This window comes from Wyeomyia smithii, chromosome 3 (genome assembly GCF_029784165.1).
Source record: "Wyeomyia smithii strain HCP4-BCI-WySm-NY-G18 chromosome 3, ASM2978416v1, whole genome shotgun sequence".
NCBI classification, from domain to species: Eukaryota; Metazoa; Arthropoda; class Insecta; order Diptera; family Culicidae; genus Wyeomyia; species Wyeomyia smithii.
The window spans coordinates 95,589,489-95,608,009 of record NC_073696.1 but is presented as its reverse complement, the minus strand read 5'-3'; the positions used below and the strand labels follow the sequence as shown (position 1 = coordinate 95,608,009).

The following is an 18,521-nucleotide window of genomic DNA, read 5'->3' as shown; positions in this document are numbered from 1 at the left end:
AATTTTATAGGTTATTCATTGCAGTTTTAATATTGAATACCATTCAATTTGAGATTTAATAACATAGACAATCCGAAAAACCTGCAATGAATCGGTTCTCTTAGTCAAGTGTTACTAAAATTTAATTTTTATTCTTGCGAAACGGTTCCTGAAAAAAAAAGCCAAATTAGGTGACACAAGTTGCCATTTATTAACCGGTTTGGGAGCCAATTACTGTCGAGCAAACTTATAAGCGAATTACTTGCTAAAAGCAATGAAAAACTGAAATTTATTTTTAGTAACAAATTGTTCAAGTAATAATTAGTAGTTTAATTGTGTAGATGACACTTCCGAAATTTAAATAGAAGTGCTACATCAGGTTCAGTTGTTGTTTTGTCCAAAAGTTGTTGTTTCTGGATTTGGATAATTTTTTTAAACTGAATAAAAAAGTGAATTCATGTCTGTTTTCGAAATTTTATACTTTGTTCAATATAAATAATCCTCTCTTACTCATGGTTAACGACAAAATATGTGTTATTTAAAAACGTAATGAAGCACCTTTTCAAACATCGTATGGAAAGATGGAAACAGATTTAGTTCAAGTAATTTCCTGCTGTCTTTAAAAATATGAAAGTAGCATGAATCGTTACGTAACTGCTTTTTAGAGTCCAGATTTTTGTTGCATTTCAATAAATTGATTTTAAAATATTCTTTTGATAGGGTAGGGAACATATTTCAAGCAGCCTAATAAAATGCCTGTGTATTGAGACGAAATACTCGAAATGTGTATGGTGAAATACAAATATAGGTACGTACAACAATTTGTTCACTATCTTTTTCTTTAACAGCAAACTTTAACAATAATCAATTAAAGTTTTCGATCGAGGAACACTATTCCAGGCAAGCGATTTTTTCAACACCCGAATGGCGCCTGAATTTTTCTGTGTTGAACGGTATTTTATGTATTCGTGAGACAGCTAGTTGATCAGAGTGTTCGTTCTAGTCATTGAAATTGTTCGACTGATTAGATAGGCGCCACTGCTTAACCCGTTCCTTAGTTTACAATTCGTTTTCATTGTTTCCGCTGTCATCTAAAGTTTATATTTTCAAATAGATGCTCCAATATTGCTTGCTTCAAATGATTGATTTGTTAATGATCTACGTTATTCTGTCATCAGTTTCGAGTTGAAAAGCATTTCCAAACGACTGCTCAAATCCTGAACGAACTTTTATGTTCATACCAAGGGAAACTTTTCCCAATCAAACTGCAAAATGAGTCGTCTATGAAACTTTTTGAACATTCAAACTGTGTATTTCAATTTAGGTTATAAGGTTTCAAATGCTCAAAATTGATAAAAATTGTACTTTCATGAATTACACTGGTCGATAAAAGTGAAACGAATTAGGTTACTTTTTCTTTATATTTTCGGTGTATAAGATAACTCAATAAGAAATAAAATAATAATAATAATAACGAATGGCACTATGCGTTGAAGCGACTCCAAACAGGAAAAAATAACTCAAAAACCATTCCATTCATGATTTTGATTGAGCTGTTGCTAAAATCCATGGCTAGTTTGTGTACATAGGGTGTCGCGTTACAATTAAGTATAATTAAATGGTAATAATGTATCGAAATAGTTAATTTCATCCAAACAAAAAAACCCAATGTTTACGAAGTAGCCATGGTAGCAATTAAAAAGAACATCATCATTCAGCTTATTCGTTAAAAAGATTCTTGAGTAATCGTGTAAACCGCATCTAAGGCGAAAAAATTCAAAAAGAGAATTGAAACACAATTTTTCAAAATTGAAACACATGTAGACAAACCAAGTCGGTACTAAAGGGTGTCCCACATCAAATTCAGGGTTGCGAAAAAGTTTTAAAAATCAAATCCCCTGATTTTTCCCGATTTATAACAATAACTTCCCTGATATTTTCAGCATTCAGCACAAAAAAAAAGTGCAACGTAGATGAAAAACAACTGTGAAATCCCAGTGAAAAAAGTATTCGATTCGATGGATATGAAACCGAATCGCAGATGTCCCGAATTAGCCGTTTATGTTACAAAAATCAGCTTGTGCGCTAAAGGGTCGTTCAAAAAAGAATCGCGTCTTAGATAAAAAAAATTTCCCTGAATATTTTTCAGGTTTTTCTAATATTCCCTGATCGAAAAATTGATTCTCTGACATTTCCTGATTTTTGCCACTCTCAAATTGCATCACGGAAAAAAAAGCTGTAGAAAATCACCAATTGAATATTTTCTCTTGAAAATTTGAGTAGAAGTAGTTTAGAGTGTATTGTTTACACTGTATTTCGTCGCGAATTAATTTTGCGCAAGCACCTGGATAATTCGCATCGTCTTATCGGGACATCGAAAAACAACTCGGAATCGTAAATCGTGTGATTAAACGTTACTGCGAAACTCTGAGCATCGAACGGAGGGAGAATTGCGGTTAGAAAGGATGTTCTATTAGCGATCAATATCCAGGGTGGCGCAAAAATTTTCAAAATAAAATTCTCTCATTTTCTCTGACATTCCCCGAAATATAACATAGATTTCCCTGATATTTTTCAGCATTCAGTACAAAAGTATTCGATCAGATATGAAACCGAACGGTAGCGGTCCCGAATCCCCCGCGCTAAAGAGACGTTTGAGAAGAATCGCGTATCGGCGAAAAAATTTTCCCTGATTATTTTTCAGTTTTCTTTGATATTCTCTGATCACCTGACCTTTTCTTTCATGTTGATTTGCAATTAACTCTCTAGTGCCCAAGTTAATTTCTAGACGGGCTTCGGTAAAATCATGATGAATCATTATGAACACCTTTCAAGTATTTATTGAGCCTTTTTAGAGGTTTGACTGAAGCCCGCCAAATGGCGGCATTGAGCACTAGAGGGTTAAAATTGACTCTGTTCACTAGTTTTGAAACATATCGACATTCAAAAAATTTCTATTTTTCTTCGCGGGTTTCGGAATTTACGTAAACTCCGTCTACAAAGCGACCCATGTATTTCCTGACTGGTTTAAGATGACTTGTATTGTTGTTGCTTTTAAAGAACACATTAAATTTTGAACGTTCTGGCTAAGATATTTTTTATGATTTTTCCAAATTAAAATAACACATTTTTTGAAACAATTATACTGCCTATAAAAGCATTACTGTCTCAAAATGCCATTTAGATGTTAGAGTATCATTCAGTCAACGTTGAACGTTTCGCAATACACAATGATTAAAAATGCTAGCCTGGTCCATATTCGAAGAACATTGAAATGATAGTTTTCAAAAAGAGTTGTTCTACCTTTACATATAGTTGCAAGGTTGATGATAATGGCACTACATTGAATTCATGCACCATGTTTACAAAACAAATATCAGCGAAAACCGCTGTGCGAAGGTGTTTTATTCAAATGATTGAAAAATACTACATCTGCGAGAAGTTTATGCGAAGAAAGAAAAACAAAGCAGAAAAAAATAGATTTTCATGAACATTAAGAAGCTTTTTTTTCAACTTTACTCAAAGTCGATAAAAATCTATCTTAAAAATATATGTGTCGATGGACATTATGCGACTTGTCGTTAATATCAAAAGATTTATGAGACAGTTCGTGAGAGTAGTCGTCGTGGAATATGACAAAGAGCAAAATCAGGTTGTTGTTCTGAAAATTCTGGCAATCCAGTTCAAACATAATTCAATTTGTGCGTTTAGCGATGTAATTCTTGACATGTATTGATTTTGATAATGGAATAATACCTTCACGATACATAGCATACACAGAAAATCACATTGATGTTTTTTTCGTTCGTTGGTCCAATAAAATATTTTCAATTTTTTCATTCCACATTTTAATCATCACTGTTTTGAAGTTCAAAATTCAAAAACATGCAAAATATAATAGAATACTTTTTTTTGCCAAATCGTATTTTCGTACGTCACACCAGCGGAAATAAAATTCTAGGAATCACGGGTTCTTCAAGCGGAACCCTAACATTCTTATTTAGATAAACTCATTATAATAGAAAAAGTGATGAAAGCAAATCTACGTTCATTAAACTGGATAAGAAATTGGTTGAATGCATTAGTAGAACTAGATTTCAATTTTTCATTTTATTCCCGCAGAATTTTGTTAACTTTTCGACAATATTTGGACATATTTAGGATACTGATGATTAAATATAAGTAAATCCACTTGTCACTATTTTGAATTTTAATCATCTTTGCACTGATGCCAGCGGATTTTCAGTACAAATAATTTGTGTGAATGATTTGTTTTAGGTTCAAAATTTAATTATATTAACCGTAACCCTGTAAACGTTTTGTATATTCTGAATTCCAGCGTCTACGATATTAACATCCTACAATAGAAAAAAAATGAAGTCTCTAATCTAATTCTAGAATAGAGAGAATTGCTGATCGGTTACAATGTATAATTAGTATATTTTATGGTAAAATTATTGTTTAAAGCCTGCAGAAAACTAGTGGCTCACTTGTATAAATTTCAATAGACTGGTTAGCAGCTGTACCAGCAGCACTGGTTTCTACATATAAGTCCACATTAACATAACGGACAGTAGTATACTCGGAACCTTTTTTCTGTTACTAGATTTGTCGAGGCGAAATTTCAGCAGAATCACAATTATTATCCGAGTTTTTTGTTTGGTGTACACACCAGCTAAGTCCTTTTGCAATATGCAGCACGGAGAGTTAAAATCTGTTTTCATCATGACGCAAAGTGCACCGCTTGTGTAGATATGCGTGTGTTCCGTGTGGTATCAGCACTGATTACCACAAACACCAACACGTCCATTATTTTCACACGCATACTTTGCTCGACTGTTTTGTGAACCGCGAGAGCCACGATAGTCGAGAATCTCGCAACCAGCAGCAGCAGCAGCTAAACTACGAAGACGGCCAGTGAAGGCAATAGCAGCCATTTTGATTTTTACGACGGCAATGATTACGATGAGAATATTTTCTTGGGGAGGGCCTGCCGTTCCTACACTTGCATGCTGGCACTTTTTCATTTCCACACAGGAAATTTGCATGCCCACAGATCGGTTTGTTTTTCCATAAAACACTACTGTCGTATGACAAAATCATGAAAAATGATTTCGTTCATGAAAATTTAACCCTAACCGAACTCTGCTTTTTTATTCCCCGTCTCACAGGCATCTTCTTTCTCCATCGTTTCACACGAACACACTTTCGAACACGAACTTTTCATGGACACTTTTCACACTTTGGAAAATTGCAGTCGCACTTTACAGAAGGAAAAACACTCCATTTTTCGAAACGGGAGCTCCAAAAACTTCCAGCTATTAATTCTACTCTTTTGTTGACTTAATCATAGGGAACAGATTGCGTTAGCTTTTTTTCGCACTGGGGGGAAAATCACTCGAAAATCCAAGCACAGCTTCTTACCCATTTGAGCCTTTTCGCTCCGCAGAGGAGCCGTCGAGGGTGACACACTTTTTCCGTACGCAAAAATCCACTTTAAGCACTTAGTTAACCGCAACCAACAACACATAAACGCTCGAAAAGTTAGTAACTAACATCGCACGATATTTTCCGGCCGTTTACTGCTACGAAAAGGGCACCATTTACCGAAAATCGAGCTCGTTTGTTACCAGCGAACAATAACAACGACCGCCATTTGCATTTTTTCCCATTTTCTTTCACGACACTGATGGGCGAGAGCAAACGAATACGAGAAGAGCGAAAAATTGTGAGAGCGAAATGCGTTTACTTGCGAAGGTGTGCGTATGTTTGATTGTCGAAAGTTTGACACTTATCTAGATCAGATACGTGTTGTCTTCGCGCAAGGTTATATCTATTAAAGTATGGCAAATTAATCAAGCCAGACAGCAACAAACCATTAGAAAGAAAACAGATATCGTATCTACAAGCATTCTTTTATAAAATCTCGAGATTTCAAAGGTTGCAAATGTCTTAGCCGACACAATTTTACATACATCGCATCGTATTACGAACCTAACTTAGAAAATCTTCTTCATAAAACATGAACAACGTTCAATCTTTTTAAAATGTAAAGCTTGTGTAACACTAACACATGGAACAGATAAACACGTTTTAAGGTGAATCGGGACGTGGTCGCGATCAACTCGAATTTTGCAATCTAATTTTTTCTTGATTTATGAAGACTACGTACATGAAACTTTGATCAATTGTTTTCACAACTGTTGCATGCCTGAAGCAGCAATTTGAGTGCTGTTTATTTAGTGGGAGCCGAATTTTTTACGATCAAAATACAGAAGTAAAAAGAACTCTAACCTCAAAATTGTATAGGAAAAGGCCACAATCCCGTTTCACCTTAAACGAATTTTAAAAATGTCATGAATAATGGGAACGATAAGAAAATAGTTTAAATGGCACAGTAAAATTATAATATGTTTACCTACGAATGCATCATCTTGATTTACAATAAGGCAATCCACGAGTGACGTTTCATTGCTCGTACGTTCGTTATTGTAGTTGTTTCTCAAGCTGAAAAGCCAAAACGAAATCTTGGCGGAAAAAAAAATCTTAACTGATATTTTATTATTGTGGTAAGGGTTGCCACTTGCAATACTTGAGCAATCGATCAGACAACGTTTATTTTTCACGCTCTTCGTTCCGGATTGCATCCATCTTGCGACCGTTCGAACATACCAGAGGCTGTCAAAAGTTGAAACAAACGGAAATCAGCTGATCGCAACTGTCTCGTGGATTGCCATTTCCAGCTTATCACGAGGGGTAATGGCGGTAATGGCAAATAAATTTGATATACACGCTCGTAAATAATAATTCTAAAATGAGTAACATTTGACGCATTTTCGTAAAAAGTGGAACAACTCTTAAATTGAGTAACTCCAAAAAAACTCAAAACTGAGTAACACTAGGCGTCTTTAAAATGAGTCATTATTACTCAAAATTTGAGTACGACATTACTCATTTTTTGGGTACAGTTCAGTTTCATTACTGGCTAGAAATCCGCCACGGCCAATAAACGACACCACATGTTCATCAATTATTACCTTGTAATAAAAGTAAACAGTTATAATGCCTTCTGAGGCGCACACAATTAAAAAACATATGTCACAAACTGAAGCACATCGTAATCATCTTTCAAAATGGACGTCGTTATATGCGACGTTACTCTAGTATTACTAGTTATATGAAGGGAACCCAAAAAGTGAGTCGAAGTTACTCAAAATCAAAAAGGACTTCTACTCATTTTTTGACGTCTACGAACATCGTTCTAAACTGAGTCAGAGTTGCTCAGTTCATGAGTTATTATTTACGAGCGTGTATAATGAAGGTTGTCAATGCTTACGTCAGTTTGAAGTCTTTATGTATTGTATCATAATAAAAAGTATCTGGCAACATTTGTGTTGCCAACTCATCAGACATCTCAGAGCTGACGTAAGCAGAGAGGTTTGCATATTATGAACACGCATGATAGAGACCGCCATTAAATACTAGATTTGGACTAGGACAATCTGAATCCAGTTTTTTACCCGAAAAAAAAAACATTATAAAAACCTTAAGAGTTGCTGTAATTGTTCATAGTTGTACCATAATTTAACTATGTTTTTCATTGTGAATACATCAATTTTACATTAAATATCACTGTCCACAACAATAAAAAACAATCGTTTTTGCCATTTTTACCATGAAATAGGGGGGTCGTTATGTATCTTAACAGTATTTTTTTCAGGCATTTTTCCCCTTACATTTAGAAGTCACTGACAATGTTTTTCATGGTAAAATAATAGGGGGTTTTAATTTGAAAAAATACCTGCTTTTTCTTATACTAATCGATAACCGACCTTTCAGTAGGCATTACGTAATTTGTCTTAGATCTCTATGAGTTTTCTTTGATTTTAAAATTGAAAAATTATATTTGTTTTAAATTTTCACTAACTGGAAAGTAGTGCACAGAGTGACATTTCTATTGCTGGCTTTTTGGGGAATATAACCCTGATAGTAAGCTAAGTGACATTTCTGCTGCTGGCTTGTGGAAAATATAATCCTGGTTTCGTGTCATGACAGGGATGCCAGTTGTGACGACATGTCTTAATATTGAAAACATTTGAGCGCGTGTGAATCACATCCCTGTCACGAATGTCATTCCCATACATTTTGCTTGAAGCCGTTTTTCTCTGGCTCTCTGGCCCGATTATACGTCAAAAGGCTGTCAATGCTCGCGAAACAGCCGGTTAAGCTCCGTCCATGCGAGATCAACTGTTGCTGCCAGTGGTGTGTAGAAATGCGAAGCGCGAAGAGCGTTTGTTTTGTTTCGAAAGTTTTATGGATTTGTGCAGGACATAAATGGTCACGTTCAAACATGTTCTAACACGTTCCGGATTACCCTACATTCAATATACTTAAAAGCATTAAATAAATCCGCGTGTTACTGATGTGGCACAATGAACGGATCTTAAGACCATATTTTCAACACTAGCGTCATCATCATCAGCGGCGGCTTCAGGAAGCAGTTGCCATGACATAGATATGGTGTGAATAAGTGGAAGCCTTATAATCGGTTGATTAACCTCACTCGATTTAATGTGTCACTGGAAGTTTTGTAAACTTTCAACGGGGACCATGCACACTTAGATTTTATTGCCGAGAACTCAACAGCCGATAAATTCAGCGAAATGTTCTACAAGTTTTCGGCAGAATTTTCAAGAACTTCGGCAAACGAAATTCAATACCTGCTGGTTTACGGTAGATCGATATATTTGCTGAATGTTCGTCGAAATATATTGCTGACACTTGTTAGAAATTTCGCCGAGCTCCATCAGCTGTTGGGAAGTTTGCCGGGATAAATTAAGTGTGTGTTTACAGATTTCCTAAGTATAAAGACATTATTTGTGGAATGTGAGGATATTTGAAAAATGACCTGGCCTCCCTGTGTCATGATTTCTTGACGGTAGGGTATGTCTTAAAACCACTTGCAGTTGTTAAAATTCGAAATCGATTTTTTTCAATAGTTTTGCTATTTAAATTAAGAAAATTCAGTAGAATATGTATTTCTTTTGACATTTCTTATCGAAAGAAATCGTTCGTGACGTTAGATGGTTTGAAGCAGGGTGACGGGCTGTCGAACTTATTGTTCAACATCGCATTGGAAGGTGCTATAAGGAGGGCTGGTGTGCAGAGAAGCGGCACCATCATTACGAAGTCGCAGATGCTTCTCGGTTTTGCGGACGATATCGACATCATTGGTATCAACCGTAGAGCTGTGAAAGAGGCCTTCGGACCTCTCAGGAGGGAAGCTGCGAGATTAGGGCTTGTCATAAACTCTGCCAAAACGAAATACATGGTGGCTGGCAGAGTGCGTGGTAGTCCGTCGGATGTTGGTGCTGCGGTGGTGCTAGATGGGGAAACATTTGAAGTAGTCGACGAATTTATTTACCTGGGAACATTAGTGACATGTGACAACGAGGTTAGCCGTGAGATAAAGAGGCAGATAGCAGTCGCAAACAGGGCCTTTTACGGATTACGTAACCAGCTAAGGTCCCGCAGTCTGCAAATCCGTACTAAACTAGCACTCTATAAAACACTGATTCTTCCGGTGGCTCTTTACGGCCATGAATCATGGACGCTGAAAAAGGCTGATCGGCGAGCTCTTGGTGTTTTTGAGCGTAGGATTTTGCGTTCAATCCTCGGCGGCAAACTAGACAATGGTGTTTGGCGCAGACGCATGAACCATGAAGTGTACCAGGCATACAAATCGGCGGATATAGTCAAGCGGATAAAACACGGCAGGCTTCAGTGGGCTGGGCATGTAGCGAGAATGCCGGATGAGCGTCAAGCGAAGGCTATATTTAGCAGGAATCCTGATAGAGGTCGACGACTTCGAGGTAGACCCCGCACTCGTTGGATGTGTGCTGTCGACGAGGATGCACGCGAAATAGGTGTTAGGGGCAATTGGAGGATAGCAGCCCAAGACCGAGGGACATGGCGACGTATTCTGGATTCGGCACTGGATCGATAATCGGTCTGTCGCCTTAAAAGTAAAGTAAGTAATCAAAAGAAATAATAACACCCTACTGTCGGTGGTAGATTCAACAACAAAAAACGTTGTTATAACATGTTAATGACAACAATCGTTTGCAAGCTTACAGTGAAAATACCGTGTTTATTATTGCTACAATAAAAACATTTTCCGTTTACTGTTCTTACCGCAAAATACATTGTAAATTATTTTTCGGGTACACACCATAATGACGCGAGAATCTTTCTGCTTACATCAATTTCGTGATTTCTGAAGTTTTAGCAATACTGATGTTGCTAGATTTATGGTTTTCCCGGTGGAATACATGAAGAGTCCATACTGACGTAAGCAGAGTTATCATAAGGATAGGTAACATATTACGATTTTTTCATTGTAGCGTCCATCATTATGGCACGTAAAAAGTTAGTTCGAGCTTTCGGCCTATTTATTTTCCATTTCGAGCACTGAAAGGAATCGTGAATAGGTGTCCACAAAAACTGAAAAATCGCCAAACTCACATCTAGGAATGGACAGGAAGTCAACTTGAAGAATTTGCCACGGACCGTCCGGAGAATCCCTTGATGACAGAGGGGATATTCCCTGTACAACTGAGCGCAAGTTTCGCAGTTTTCAACGTATTCTACCGTATCGCTGTACATATCCCAGCTCACCAATAACTAATATAGATCAACTTTCACGCACTGGTGTAACATATCTTGTTGTTTTATACCAAACGTTAGTGAGATTCTTTCAGGATGGGTTGGTATATGATCGAATAATTTATGTTGCAGGTCGTAGGTAGTATTTTGCCCTTGGTGCGTAGTATTTTGACGAAGATAACGAAAAATATTTGTTGTGAAAAATTTTTATTTTGTACACACGCACACACTTAAAACGCTTATATGGAAAAAATATCCTAAAATGAGGTATATATATCTATGACCCCCTTGGTGGATGATGTTTTTGAGTAGCGTGCAAAAGGTTTTAAGAACTATCTTTTCCCTGTTCCAAAAAGTGACAAAAATAGATCAAAACCAGTCGATCAAATTTTCAGTTCAGACCTGGTATAAAACAGAATTTACAAAATCAGTGCAGCAGTGAATTTGAGTTTGTTCCAAAAAATGGAACAAAACAACGACGCCCTTAAGCCTGTATTACACTCTTTGACCAATGGTCAAATATTTGACGTTTTGACATAATGCACGCTCGTGAAAAGTAACACGGCGAATGAATTAGTTTTAATTCAATTTCATAAGTTGCATGGAAACGTCAAAAAATGAATACCGCATTTGGTGATTCTGTGTAATTTTTACACTGATTTTAGATTAATCTAGAATAACTCATTTTTGAATTTACCACTATAACTCAATTTTGAGTACTAAGCATGAAAAAACGACGCCATTTTTTGACACGAGTGAAAAGGCGGCACCATGATTCAACATTTGTGCGCCATTATTTAGCCTTTGCGGCCGTGTTATCTGTTCTTGTGGCTGTTTGAGTGATTCCAAAAAATGAGAAAATCGCTGAGAAGGTGGTCACGGACATTTTAAAAAGCTTTAAGGTACACATATAAACTTTTTTCATTATTCATTCTAAGGAACCAAAAGTTTTCAGGTTGTTCGTGTCATCAGGAAATTTGTGGGAGAGTAAAATATCAGGTGATTATGCATCACAAAAAAAGAGCAAAATATACTTAAAAAATAAATATAATTAGACACCGTTCAGATAGAATGTAACCTAAGTTTTGTTTTGTTCTGACTGTTACTGGCACAAACCTCCCTTTCTACGCTAACATCACATTTAAAACTGAGTGGTTTTCCATTCTTAAACTGAGTACTTTTAAATTCTGAAAATGGTTAGTCCTAAATTCAAAAATGAATATTTTTCTATTCAAAAACTTGATAGTTCCATAATCTAAATCGGTGTAGGTTTTAATTTCAAAACTGAGTAGTTTTAAATTCAATAAATGGATAATTTTGTACTCATAAACTGATATTTTTTAAGAACTAAATGAGTTTTATTAAACACAAAAAATGAGTTCAATTGGATACATCATTCTGAATAATAAATACACAGCATTTGCCCATACTATGGTTACACAATTTTGAATAACAACAGAGTTACTCAATTTTCGTGTTGTTTAACTTTTTATGGAAATGAATTGTTTTCTAATCATTTTTGAATTCATTTTAGGGAGCGTGTGGTAAAATTTATTTGACATCATGATTGTTGTTTGCAGGTGTTTGCCACATTGAAAAATTGGAGAGTGACAAACAATTATCTTTAACTAAACTTTTATCTGTCAAAAAATGACAATTATTTGACGCTTGGTCAAAGAGTGTAATACAGGCTTTAGCAAACAAAATCTAGTTTCGTCGCCATCGAAAAGATTTTTCTAGGTCTGGAAAGCGAGCTCCCTGAACTGTCAAAATTCTGTTGATGACGTCATCTTGCAATAATCTACATCCCAGATCATACACTGTAAAAAATCGACACGTTACTGCCACTTACTTCTGTGCTAATAGATGAAACATTTCATATCTACGGGGGATACACTTGCGTTTCAGTGCACAGCACAAAATCAAGTGTCTTACACTTCGATTTGCCATGTCATGCATACCAAAATCAATCATTTTCCACTCAGATTTCAATGCTTTCACACGTCAAAAGCAAAAAAAAACGTTAAAATACCGTGGATTCCAATAAAAATCGATATAGGTCGACATAATAAAATGATTGGGCTAATTTATTGACATTCATATGCAAAAACCATTATGGATTAGCGTGCGATTTATTTTCAGTGTACATGTTTATAGACCATTTTACGAGACGTTTCTTAACTCAATTCATGAATGAAATTTTGACAGAAAGCTCGGAACCAATGGAATATAGAAAGGTACGGAGATGGATTGTGTCTCGGGTTTAAAGGGCTTCTTTTTTGTTAACAGTGATAACGTAGAAGTCAAAAAACAATGCCCAAAAATCAATGTTCGATACATTTTTTTCAAGAAATTTTCACAAGTTATGACAGTTTACGGCTGAAAATGCCTACCTGCGTCGTTGAACAATGCGGAACACAATTCCAAATGGCATTTTCATGTTTTTGAAGATCTACTTCACAACCCCAACACGTGCTTCTGTTTACCTTTTTTGAAGTAGAATACTTCTCTCAGGAAGTTCGGCTGCATAGGGATGTGAAATGAAGATCTAAAACCGAAAAAAGAGAAAAATATGTCCAATTTCAAATGCATACAAATCGGTTAGTATTCGATGGATTTCCTTCGTTCTTGAAGCAATAGATTGGAAAATCTTCTAATATTCATCCCAAATGAAGATAATTGTAATTTTATTGTTCAAACTATTGTACTATTGAAAATAGTCAAGCCCTGTCAAAACGAAAAATTCGACCTCTGATTGGTCGTTATATGATTGCTTCCCAAGCACGGTCGACAGAATCATATACCTTGCAATTGAAAATATGCTATTTGGCCTATATAAGAGCCTGTTTCAGCCGAAGCCGCTCATAATAATTCTAGACAGCGACAACAGCAGTTATTCCTTAGCAGCAGCAGTAGCAGTGCAGTGGATACCAGCGATAGCGGATAGCGGCCACAGCTGTGGGGTAGCAATGGATAGCGTACTAGTTGCAGCGGATCTCAGCATCGATAGCAGCTGGGCCAGCTGATGCAGGGACATCGGATACCAATGGCAGCGTATAGCGGCTACAACTGTGGCTTGGCTACGAATAGCGAGAAGCAGTTGCAGCGGGTAAATCTGACCATGAAGCACTTATGCAATAACTGAATGAAAATTGCAATTGCAGCATCCGGCCTTTTTCAAGGCTACTGAATGTTTTTGTAAGAGCATAATGAATGGTTATTAATTAACTGCAACTGAGGTTTGATGCTGCTGCAAATGCACAGCAGTGTGATGTTTATTACGATTTGTTGATACCGTGCATAACAAGCGGTATATACGAAACAAATCCGATTTCAAACAGAAAAGTTCGGCACGTTCTGCTCACGATGCTGAGTCTGTTTAAGAAAATTCACAACACTTCATTAACAAGGATGTAACGCCTTGAAGAAGACGGTTATGGTTAGACATCCCAGCAGAATTTCAACCTTCATACTCATGTCTACCATCGGCAATATCAAACACGCGACAATTTGCTTCCATGCGACACGGGGACGGGAACATTTTTTTCTTCCAAGCCGCACAACACGACACAATACATATTGTTTTGTTGCCTTAATGAGATCTCTATCGGTCCGGCTCGACAGAATTTCCAGAAGAAATCGTTTTTGTACATCCGTGTTACGAAACTGAGAAAAACTGTAGGAACTGTAAATAAAGGCGGGTTCAGAATGAATGAGATGTGTTTTTCCTACATGAGTTTTACGACATACGAAATAAAAATTTTCGAACGTTGTATTTTGTACGTTGGTATAACTGGAAATAATTTAGCCAGTTTTATCATTCCACAACGTTCGAAAAATTTATTATGTCAGAGCGAATATCGCACGCTATCTGACCATGAAGCATTTATGCAATAATTGAATGAAAATTGCAATAGCAGCTATCAGCCTTTTTTAAGGCTACTAAATGTATTTGGAAGAGCATAATGAATGGCTATCAATAAACTGCAACTGAGGTTTGATGCTGCTGCAAATGCACAGCTGTGTTATGTTTATTAGGATTTGTTGATACTGTGCTTAACAATCGGTATATACGAAACAAATCCGATTTCAAAATGACTGACACGCAAGCAGCCGGGTTATCTTTCTTATAAAAGTATTCTACTTCAACCTTGCGGTCGTGCACACAACCCTCCTGTGATTTTTCGTTACTAATACAGACTTTCTTCTTCTTCCTCACCTTTGTATACCTCATTGGCTCGGAACCGCTGAGATAACGCACGTAAAAGCAGCATCAATATCAGCAGGATCCGTGACACCTGTCAGTTCGTAAAATGGTATGAATCATGATAGAGAAGAGTAGAGTGCCTTTATATAACTAGAGTGGCGCCGTGCCATCCAAAGTATCGTTGGTAACACTGGTAACACTGAACATCCTTTCTCTTTTTCCCACACGTGTTTAATAGGTTGTTTGCTCAATCGGAATGACACTGACAGATAATTTTTATTCCAATTTTGACAGTATCGCCACTCTATATATTTACAGGCACTCTAGAGAAGAGAGTAAACTCAGGTTTGTCGTTGTTACGACTACTTGTATGTAGATGTCGCTTAATTAGTTACACGCGACCTTTTTAAAAGGTATGTTTTGATAACAATCATTGCGGTTGGCGCAATTTACCTTCCTTATAATAGTAAATAACTAAATTTTAGTTTATTTCCGTTTCTATCACTAAAATCTGCGAGAGTTGTTAATCTTCAAAACTTAGTTATGGGCGATTCGGATGAACTGGTGAATTACATTCGTGGGCTTTTGAATACGTTTGATGAAAGCGCCCAGGAACAGGATCCATTTAAGAAAGTTGAAAGTCTCCGAAACGTGACTTCTCAACTTTACGCGGAGGCCTTAGAGTCGTTAGTGGTATTTTTAATGTTCAAATTGTAGTGAAATTCAACTTTGTTGTTTTTTTTTATTAGAAATGATGAAAGATTTGCTAGCTTACTCTTGAAGCAACATTTGGACGTTTACCAAGATGCGGTCATTGATCCGGATTCGGTTAATAACTACTGCGAAGATGTAATCGCTTTACTTGAAACGAGAAACAATAGCGATGAACAGGACGATAACAATGGTTTGCCGGGAATCGGTCTCGGAGACCCGTTAAACTATTTAACCGATAAGAGATCATGCCGCGGACGTTTTGAAGATTGCTCAAGCTGGGAATTAAGTAAAGAAACTGTTGAAAAGATTTTTGGTAAATTAGATAAGAATGATTTCACAGGCTTGAAAAATAATGTAAACGACGAACCAAAATGCTCGTACACTGCTAAAAGCTCATCACATCTTCCCGGCATCAGTAAACTGAAGTCTGTTGCAGTCGAAGAAATTTCTCGTCGTGTTTTCGCGCCGACAACTTCATCCTTCACACCAAAAATTCCTTCTGCTAGAATAGAAACAACTGGTGTTTCGAATAATAATGAAATGTCGAGCGAGTGTAGCGAGAAAGGTCAAAATATCAATGGCAACTCTTTCCGGACAGCAAAAGACGAATTGCAAATCCAAAATATTAAGGTTGGTGTTGAATTTTTAATCAAAAAATTGCAATGTAATAATTTTGTGTTTCTTGTAGAAATATGGAAATATCAATCCACCTGGGCAAACACCTTTATTTTCCTATGGTAAGAAATCTCTCGGTGGACGTCGAACTCTAGGAAGTAAATTTGTTTGTCCGGTCAGACAAGAAGGCAATCCAGAGGTACCTAAGCCTACAAACTCACCAGCTTCCTCAAGTCACAGTCAGAATAGTGAAGAGGAGGAGGTAGACGAACGTTTGCGTCATATTGAGCCTAAAATGATTGAATTAATACGCAGCGAAATTATGGATCGGTTTTCACCCCTTTGTTGGGACGATATAGCCGGATTGGAGTATGCGAAAACAATTATCCAAGAAGCAGTAGTTTGGCCCATTTTAAGGCCAGATATTTTCACAGGACTACGCAAACCACCGAGAGGAATATTACTTTTTGGTCCTCCAGGAACAGGCAAAACCTTGATAGGCAAATGCATAGCTTCCCAGTCAAAGTCAACGTTTTTCAGCATAAGTGCTTCGTCACTGACGTCTAAATGGATTGGCGATGGAGAAAAAATGGTACGGGCCTTGTTCGCTGTGGCTGCGGTTCATCAACCAGCCGTTGTGTTTATCGATGAAATAGATTCGCTGCTCTGTCAGCGATCAGAAACGGAACACGAAAGCTCGCGAAGATTGAAAACGGAGTTTTTGATCCAGCTCGATGGTGCAGCTACGGCTGAGGATGACCGAATTCTAATTGTTGGAGCTACAAATCGACCCCAAGAGCTCGATGAAGCTGCTCGAAGGCGAATGGTGAAAAGATTGTACATCCCGTTACCGGAGTTGCCCGCCAGAATTCAAATTCTTAGTCGGTTACTAGCCAATGAGAAGAACTCTCTGACTCCTGAGGAAGTTAATGAAATTGGTAAATTGTCTGAGGGATTTTCGGGTGCTGATATGAAAGTGTTATGTCACGAAGCTTCGATGGGTCCAATTCGTTCCATTCCATTCGATCAGCTTGGATTGATAGGAAAGGACGATGTTCGACCGGTTAGTTATGCGGATTTTAGGACTGCCCTTGGGCGCGTTCGTGCAAGTGTTTCGCAGAGCGATTTGTCCCAATATGTAAAATGGGATCAAATGTATGGTTCGGGAGCATCTAACGTGTTATAAGCGAGATATGTATTCTATAGATTGACATGTCCATTCTGTAATCTCAGCTTGCAGCAAATTTTACTGATGCCGACTTTTGAAATAGATTTAGATAATATTTAGCTTGCAAATTTGATTTTATCACTTGAGTTTTGAAGATCAATAATCTATCTCGGTAGATTAAAGCAAATTGTTCCGATTAGTTATTTTTTTATTTCATTTAAATAAACGCACAATAAACGACTGAACTATTGCCATACTTCCTTCTTAATCCTTAACAGATTGCAACAGTCCGGCGTTCTTCATACGTTCGAAGTGCTTGTTGGCGTCGTAGGTCCTAGTGGATAAAAGGAGAGAATAAAATCATTTGTACCTTACCCATGTGAAGAAACTAAGAACTTACTTATAGAAATCGGCGTATGCCTGTTTCTTTGGTTCAACATATACGTATTTAGTAACAACCACAGAAATCACGCACAGCACTCCAGCCACGATAAGGTTACGCTTGATTGAGGCATTGTGCAATCCGCGGAGGACTGGTTTCGGAATTTTCGCGGTGACTTCCGACATCTGAAAACGAAATTACGTAATTTGTTTGGGAACAATTTAGTGCAGCTTCGAAATTTGGCAGTATTATTATTGTCTACACTACACTGTTTGAAAAGTAACAAGATTTCGGAGGAATAAATTCAATTCACGAGTTATTACCTTTTATAAAAGAACAAAAGTTTGCTTGAAAAATCGCCTTTAGAAATACCTGAAAACAGACAAGCTGCGAACAAATTGGAATGATGATGACTAGAAAACGAAATTTGTAGCTCGACCTCGAAGCATGCAGTTTACTGATGACAAAGAAAAATATGTTCTACTTGCTTTTTCAAGCGAGTTTCACGATAAGCTCACATTTGCTCACATTATTGAACATGACAGAGAAAAATGTCATAGTAGATTCTGTTTAAGATCGAGTTGAAGCTTTGATGTGATGTATTCACAAATCACAGACATGTCAAATAGTTTCGCCGGTCGTCACCACGATTTTTTTTTGATTCATGAACTATCCGATCACTTTCGCAGCGGACATTATCTTGAATATAAAACAATAGCCATTAAACAAAACAACAGCACAAAATGACGGACTTATTGATAATTTATTACTATTTAGTTTTATTATTTCTC

General features: G+C 37.0%; 3 protein-coding genes across 6 annotated transcripts in view; 1 reads left to right on the top strand and 2 right to left on the bottom strand.

Annotated features, from left to right (window-relative positions):
- Positions 1 to 5,648, bottom strand: part of LOC129726931 (serine-rich adhesin for platelets) — a 33,363-nt gene extending 27,715 nt beyond the window's left edge. For 2 of the 3 annotated variants that reach the window (XM_055684202.1, XM_055684205.1), the window contains exon 1: positions 5,404 to 5,648. The gene's annotated coding sequence lies outside the window, so the exon portion shown is untranslated. Of the gene's footprint in view, positions 1 to 4,469; positions 5,341 to 5,403 lie in introns of those variants that run through there. The other variant, XM_055684203.1, reaches the window with a different exon arrangement.
- Positions 5,649 to 15,283: 9,635 nt separating this feature from the next.
- Positions 15,284 to 17,685, top strand: LOC129729484 (fidgetin-like protein 1). 2 transcript variants are annotated; one of them, XM_055688092.1, is made up of 4 exons: positions 15,284 to 15,537; positions 15,601 to 15,851; positions 15,906 to 16,195; positions 16,254 to 17,685. In XM_055688092.1, the coding sequence occupies exons 1-4, from the start codon at positions 15,395 to 15,397 to the stop codon at positions 17,364 to 17,366; spliced, it is 1,797 nt and encodes a 598-aa protein (XP_055544067.1). In that variant the 5' UTR covers positions 15,284 to 15,394; the 3' UTR covers positions 17,367 to 17,685. The 2 variants fall into 2 exon arrangements, with proteins under 2 accessions (XP_055544067.1, XP_055544066.1); XM_055688091.1 differs by having other exon boundaries at positions 15,601 to 16,195.
- On the bottom strand, positions 17,526 to 18,189 carry LOC129729485 (cytochrome c oxidase subunit 6C). The gene is made up of 3 exons (XM_055688093.1): positions 18,054 to 18,189; positions 17,749 to 17,915; positions 17,526 to 17,682 (listed from the first exon to the last, which is right to left on the bottom strand). Exons 2-3 carry the CDS (start codon positions 17,913 to 17,915, stop codon positions 17,613 to 17,615), a joined length of 237 nt encoding a protein of 78 aa, XP_055544068.1. The 5' UTR covers positions 18,054 to 18,189; the 3' UTR covers positions 17,526 to 17,612.
- Between the last annotated feature and the right edge of the window lie 332 nt (positions 18,190 to 18,521).

Coding starts and splice junctions, on each gene's coding strand:
- LOC129729485 (XM_055688093.1), bottom strand. CDS start 17,915: ATGTCGGAAGTCACCGCGAAAATTCCGAAACCAGTCCTCCGCGGATTG. Junction 17,683..17,748: donor GCATACGCCGATTTCTATAA/GTAAGTTCTTAG, acceptor TTTATCCACTAG/GACCTACGACGCCAACAAGC.
- LOC129729484 (XM_055688091.1), top strand. CDS start 15,395: ATGGGCGATTCGGATGAACTGGTGAATTACATTCGTGGGCTTTTGAAT. Junction 15,538..15,600: donor TACGCGGAGGCCTTAGAGTC/GTTAGTGGTATT, acceptor TTTTTTTATTAG/AAATGATGAAAGATTTGCTA. Junction 16,196..16,253: donor TGCAAATCCAAAATATTAAG/GTTGGTGTTGAA, acceptor TGTTTCTTGTAG/AAATATGGAAATATCAATCC.